The 7,205-nt window shown below is 39.9% G+C and overlaps 1 protein-coding gene across 1 annotated transcript; it reads left to right on the top strand.

Moving 5' to 3' along the window:
* The first annotated feature begins 1,386 nt into the window (after positions 1-1,386).
* Positions 1,387-3,627, top strand: TEDDM1 (transmembrane epididymal protein 1). The gene has a single exon (XM_074308530.1). The coding sequence runs from the start codon at positions 1,459-1,461 to the stop codon at positions 2,386-2,388; it is 930 nt and encodes a 309-aa protein (XP_074164631.1). The 5' UTR covers positions 1,387-1,458; the 3' UTR covers positions 2,389-3,627.
* The last annotated feature ends 3,578 nt before the right edge of the window (positions 3,628-7,205 follow it).

The following is a 7,205-nucleotide window of genomic DNA, read 5'->3' as shown; positions in this document are numbered from 1 at the left end:
CATGTGCTCTCCTAAATCTATTTCACATTTGCCACCCCTGGTGTCTGTTTTACCTTCTATTTTGTCCATAATCTCTTCTCCTAAATAAACCTACTTTTTTGTCAAAGATTATGGCCATTGTAAATTTGTCATATGTTTATTTCAAACTAGGAACTGCTGCCCTGACCCCATCAGAATCACCTCATTTTATCCTTATCCCTTAAATATAAAAGAAGATGATCAAAGAAATAAATATTTAAAGGCAAATTTCAGGTGGGGGACATGGGAGACAATTTTTTTTTAGGATCATAGATTGAAAGCACAAAAGCTACCTTTGAAACCAACTTGTCAAATCTTTTAATTTTTTTAGATAAGGAAACTGAGGTTAAGAGATGTAGGGTGAGGGGGGCAGCTAGATGATACAGGGGATAGAGCACCAGCCCTTAAGTCAGGAGGACCTGAATTCAAATCTGGTCTCAGACACTTAGTACTTCCTAAGACTTCCTGGACAAGTCACTTAACCCCAATTGCGAGCGAGAGAGCGAGAGAGCGAGAGAGCGAGAGAGCAAGAGAGAGAGAGAGAGAGAGAGAGAGAGAGAGAGAGAGAGAGAGAGAGAGAGTGCCTTGTGCAGGATTTGAATACAGATCCTCTGAATCCAAATGCAGTGCTCATTTTTTCTTGGTGCCCATCAAATAGTGTCACACAGGGAACAATAGGCAAAGATGATTCTGAGTATACAAGTGAATCAGTGTATGTGCCCAGGAGAATTTATCTGGCCACATCTTAGGACCACCCTCTTTGAAAAGTTGTTGAGTGGAAGAGGACTTATTCTTTCCTGTGCTGAGCCCCAGAGGTAAAAATGAGGAGGATAGAAATTGCTAAGAGGCAAATAAAATTTGGTGTAAAAAAGATTTGCTAACAGTGGGATGCTTCAGAAGGGAGGGGATTGCTCAACTGGAAAGATCTCATGCAGAAGCTGGATGATGTCTTATCCAATAGTTAAGGAAGGAATGCTTGACCAATGAATAAATCAACAGTCAGAAGATATATAGTTGGATGAGATGACCAATGAAATCCTTTCCAACTCTGACATTCTGTATTCTGTATTTGTATACATTAAAGGATGCGTATGTTACAGAGAGTGTGGTTGCCCCCTCCCCACCTTCCCTGAGTTCCTCAATCAGCTCTCCTCTTCTGTAGACTAGAGGAGCAGAGAATTATGAAGGAAAATTAGAAGTGAGTCAGGATGGATCAGATCAGATATAGAAGGCCACAGGATGGGGTACAAGACATTTTTTCAGCAGAGCTTGATGTTCCAGAGTACACAGAGAGAAAGACCTGTTTGAGCCCTGGCTCACCCCCCAAGGCTTTTTCTGCCTGCCAAGTATAAGCAGTAAGGAGTAAAAGTGGGTGTGGTCTGGAAAAATAGCCAGCCACCTGTTCTTCACAGATTCAGATGCTCAGATTCCTCTGAGAGAATGACCATCCTTGATCTCAACTCTTCAAGGTCATCATTTATCGTGACCATAGGTGACTTTAGTGGCCATATGATCCCAGGGCTTTCCATCTTCATTTTTGGAATCTACCAAGCAGTGTTGACGTCTCTGGCCCTGCTCAGGGCCCCGTTCTCCCCAGAGCTCCCCAGGAGCCAGAAGAGATGGGGCTGCCTCCTCCGGGTGCCCTTTGATGGGCTGCTGAAGGTGCTGTTCGGGCTCACCTGCTTCTTGTACGAGCTCTCAAATTTTCGACACATCATGATTCTGCTGAATGTCGATGACCCACAACTTGTGTTCATGTTCTCCAGCGTGTGGCAGCATCTCACCATGTTCTCTGCTTTCATCTTGAGTGGACTTGTGGATCTGGTAAGCCAGCTTTGCCTAGCAAAGAGGCGACGGGGTCTGGAGCTGGGGACCCAGGTCTTGGCCACCCTCGTGCTGGTCTCCATGATGTCCTGCCACCTCCTGCATAAGGAAGGGCTGAAGAGACAAAGTCACATCCTGCTGCTGTTTTCCATCTCCCTGCTTGCCTTGACCATGACCATAGAGCTCTGGGTTCCCAACCAAGCCCAGCTTTGGCTCATCAAGTCCTGGCTTTTCCTGGTGACCGGTACGTGGCTGATGCACATGGCTTACATTCACTTCTACCCCCGCACTGCCCATGCATGGTATTACCATACCAAAGCAAGCGGCATGTTCCTCACCACCTTCTTCTGCTGGCACCTGATAGTGGATGCCTTGGTCCTGGGAGTGATCTATACCTTCTCCACCCTGGGGCATCGGTACTGTGGCCGGGAACCAGACTCTGATAGGAACAATGAGGCCGAGTATTACCTGTGTCCTCCTGAATCTCCAGATGAGGAGCTACAAGAAGTTCACATGCAGAGCACCCCTTTTTTGCAGAGTCCTTGAAACCTCGAGGTCAAAGAGTGACTTGGATTCCTTCATGCTTCCCTTTTCCCCTGGCTTCTCCTCAGCCTGAGTATTTCTCTCCCTCATGGGTCCCCAAGTAAGGGTAACAATCCTTCCTATCTATCCCATACTTGCCTGGAGGTGGTGGGGCGGTGGTGGGGGTGGTGAGGGTGGTGAGGTAAGAGGAAGGAGAAACACAGGACAGATTGGAGGAAGAGGGGGTAAAGAAGAATTTTAGATTGACCTTTATGCTCTTCCTCCCAAAAAGGAACTGCTTGTGATTCCATTTTTATTCCTTGATACTCCCCTACGTTCAGGCCAGGCTAAGTCTGAATGTCCAGACATTAGAATTCCTAGGTCTTGTCTCTGTATTTTTCATATAATACCCTAATTCCCATTTCTTTCCTTCATCATGTTCTTCAAGCAAAAGTCACATCTTCTAGAAATGCTTTTCGAATGGGCTTCACTCCAAACTGTTTGCATTCTTTCAGCACCACAAATGGTCCATATTCTTATTTTGCCCTTTGCTGATAACAACTTCCAATTACTTCCTTCCTGAATACAGCTTTTCACCAATTAGATTTTAGGCTCAAGGGAAAGGATACTCTGTGTTAACCAGTTGCACCTTATAGAGAGTTTTTTTTTTTTTTCTTTTCTTCCCACATTAAGTATTCAACAAATGCCTGTTAACATTTCCTCACCCCCAGGTTTCTCTACATAAAGAAAATCTGTAGCATCCTTTCCAAGGGCTGTCCCATGCCTTCATTCTACCCAGTATTATCACAACTCCAAAGTCTGAGTTAATTCACAAAGAAAAGGCAATTTATCTAAATGATCTTTGTCAGCCTTTACTTCTAAAGTGTCTAAAGCCATCTGATCCTAGATCTGAGCCAGATGATCCAGATCTGATATCTGGACCATCACCGAATCCTCAGGGGAACAGAAGAAAGTGAAGAATGAAAAAGAAACAGTCCTGCAGAGACTTGAAACAAATCTACAGCACAATAAAAGTATCCTGGACCCTTGCAAAGAGTGTTTTTGTGCTCTCTTTCCTCAAATACCTGGGATTGGGGTCAAATAAAGATTATGAATGGGACTCCCCCTAATTCTCCTAATTATTTATGAATTTTTGGCCAACCAATCTTCAGTTTCTCGTCTATAAAATGAGATGAATGATTCTTCTCTGATTTTCTTCGGCATTTTTGTGAGAATTCAATAAAGTGCTGATTGTAAAAACAATTGACCTATTCAGTTTTCTCAACTTTTACTTTCTTCATTTTGAATTTCTTCTTCTATTTTTTATCCCTATGTTTCTGAGGTAATCAATATTTTGCTATATATCCCAAGACCCCTTAATGCCTCAGCTAATTTGCCTTTCTCAGAAGCACACTATATTTTACACTTTCCCTGACAGTCTCCTCTCTATCAAGATTTTCAATAGTGGAAAAAATACTGAATGTGAAGTCAGAGGATCTGTCTCTGAATTCTTATTTCTCCTCTACCTAATTTGGGAAAATGACTTCATCTCTCTGGATCTCAGTTTCCTCATTTGTGAAATTAGGGAGCTGGCAAGATGATTTAAGATTTTTCCATTTTTTCTCTGATCTTATCAGTCAGCCATTAAACATTTATCAAGAATACACTGTGTGCTCAGAACTGTGTTCAGTACCAAAGATACAAATAAAGACAAGAATCAATCCCCACCTTTGAGGAGCTCCCAGTCCAATGGGAAGACAACATGTAAACAACTATGTACAAACATGCTATGTACAGGATAAGTAGGAAATGATTAATAAAGGGAGAGCACTAGTATTAAGAAAGGTTGGAGGACAGTGGATAGAACAACTTTGGAATCAGAAGGCTCTGACTTCAAATACCACCTCAGATACATAACATTTAATAGCTACACAACTGCAATTGCCTCATAAAGAGAACTTTTTTTTTTTTTTTTTTTTTTTTTTTTAAGAAGGGTTGAGAAAAACTTGCTGAACAAAAGAGGGATTTTAGCTGGAAAATAAAGGAAGCAGGAGGCAAAGGCAAAAGAAAATACCTACAACCAAGAAATGAAGTACAAAAAGACCAGGGGATAGCTATATGCAACAGTGGATAGAGTATCCGCCCTGGAGCCAGTAGAACCTGAGTTCAAATTCCACCTGAGTTCAGTTTGGGACAAATTGAATTCAAGTTGTGTAATAGGCCCTTTTGGAGATCCTGACTGGAAGTCAGCAAAGAAATTAAGGCTGAATAAATAGATTTGAGAATCATCAGATTTTTATCCTATTTCAGACCACTGCATCTGATGTTTTTTACCAATAAATTCTTAGTAATAAGGATTCTTGGCCTTTAAAATACTTTTTTCTCTCACAGTACCTCTCCCTGTAGGATTATATGTTCGATTATTGGAAAAAGACCTTAAAAATCTTCAGGTTCAAACTTCTCCATTGTGTAGACTTGGAAAGTCTACTAAGGTCACTAAGGAAGTAATAGAACCAGAATTTGAACTCAGTTCCTCTGACTTCAAGCTGAGTGTATTTTATAAAGGATTTCCTCAAAAATCTCATTTCAAATAAATAATTACATTTAGATAGAAAGAAAAATAATAAGCAGCTAGAGGAAGGAAAGTGAATAGTCATTAACAGGTAAGGTCCATGATATGTTAAGCACTTTTTTGAATATTATTTCATAGCAAACTTCAGAAGATGTTGATGTTATTACTCCCATTTTATAGCTGAGGAAATGGAAGTCAGCAAAGGGGGGTGAGTTACTAAAGTCACACTAGCTAGTAAGTGTCTGAGGTCATACTTCAACTCAGCTATTCCTGACTCCAGATCCGGAGCTCCATTTCATGGACATAGAAGTGATCTCTACCAAGGTAATTATGAATCTATAGATTAATAGATAGGTCTTAAGGAATGTCTAAAAACTTAATCAATCAGCATTTATTAAACACTTTCTGTATGCCAGACTTAGTACCCAATGCTTTATCCACTGCCTAGCATACAGTAAACATTTAATCAATGTCCACTGATTCAGTAGGCACTGAAAAGCAAACAAAAATGCTTTCCAGGAGCCTAAGTGATTTGTTGAGAGTCACAAAGATAAGGAGTCTCAAAGCTGGTATTTGAATACATATCTTTCTAACTCCATATTCACAACATACTTACATTTCTGCTTCCTTTGTTGAATAGCTGAATTTGTTCAATTGAATTGGAACCTGACAAAAGGTGTGCATTTTCAGAAACTCATTAAGGGTCCATCAATTAGAGAATAACTGAATAAGTTATGGTATATAGGTATGGTACATGAATGTTATAGAATATTATTGCTCTATAAGAAACGATCGATCAGCAGGATGATTTTAGAGAGGCCTGGAGAAACTTACATTAACTGATGCTGAGTGAAGTGAGTAGAACCAGTAGATCCTTGTACGCAGCAAAAACAAGATTATGTGATTGATGCTCAACTGTGATGGACTTGGTTCTTTTCAACATTGAAGTGATTCAGGCCAGTTCCAATGTTTTTGTGATGGAAAGAGCCACTTGCATCCAGAAGGGGGACTGTGGGGACTGAGAGTGGATCACAACATAGTATTTTCACCCTTTTTGTTGTTGTTTGCTTACATTTTGTTCTCTTTTTTCATTCTTTCCTTTTTAATCTGATTTTTCTATGCAGCATGTTTAATATATGTTGGATTACTTGCTTCTAGGGGAGGGGATGAGGAGAATAGAGAAAAAGTTTTAGAATACAAGATTTTCCAAGGGTGATTGTTAAAAACTATGTATGCATATGTTTTGAAAATAAAAAGCTTTTAAAAAGAAAAAAAGGAAAATAAAAAGATGTGCATTTTCTCTCCAATTCCGCCAGGGGGTACTATCTTCACACTAGCCTGACCAGCCTTTCTAGACTTAATAAACAAGTGGTGACCAAGCCCAGAGAAGTGGGGGAGGGAGAGAGGGAGGTGATCAAGGGGTGAAAAACAGAGAACTCTGAGCTGTTGCTGGAACATCCGGAAAGCACGCGATGGGGCTGTTTCCCATTAAACCTTGGGCTGCTCATACAGAATTAACAGAGATTCAAAATAGTGGAATTCTTAGAAACAGGGAGGAGAAAAACCCATTTGGAATTTCCTTGGGGAAAAAAAGGAAAAGCAATGAAATAAATCCAACCCTTGTTTTTTCAATATCCCCATAGTTCTGGTTTTTCTAATGGGTTCTAATTATGTTCAGGACAAGCCTGGATAATCAAAAGAGACTTACATATTCACATAGATGAAAGAAAAAAATTCATTAAGTGCCCATAAAAGCCAGAGAAAAATACCTTTTCTTCGTCTCAGTAAAATTCTCACTGACAAGTATTGGTGAACTTTAAGAATATCCTGCAAGTGAAAATTCAATTAGGCAATGGTAAATAATATTAACATTTGACTTTTGGAGAGGTCTTTGAATCTGTGTTTACAAAGAATTTCAAATATATTCCTAATGAATATAGGGCCTGGCAGTAATCATCAAATACTTGTGAACTGATTGATTACCTCACTTTACCTTTGTAACATCTTTATAAGAATAATCAAACAATGAGCACTTATTTAGTGCCTACTATTTGCTATGCACTGTGCTAAGTATTGGAAAATTATCCTTGCTTTAGAGATTCTCTTAGTTGTTCTAGTCAAGGAGTCCCTTCACTAGAGGTTAAAGAGAACCCCAAAACTGGAAAAATGTACTAGACAAAAGTCAGAGAAGGAAATATAGAGTCTGAATTAATTGTGTGTAACTTCACAATTTTTTCAATGGGAAAAAAAATTGAATTTAACGGCTAAT

This window comes from Sminthopsis crassicaudata, chromosome 4, assembly GCF_048593235.1.
Source record: "Sminthopsis crassicaudata isolate SCR6 chromosome 4, ASM4859323v1, whole genome shotgun sequence".
NCBI classification, from domain to species: Eukaryota; Metazoa; Chordata; class Mammalia; order Dasyuromorphia; family Dasyuridae; genus Sminthopsis; species Sminthopsis crassicaudata.
This window is presented reverse-complemented; position numbering and strand designations above follow the sequence as displayed.

Coding starts and splice junctions, on each gene's coding strand:
- TEDDM1 (XM_074308530.1), top strand. CDS start 1,459: ATGACCATCCTTGATCTCAACTCTTCAAGGTCATCATTTATCGTGACC.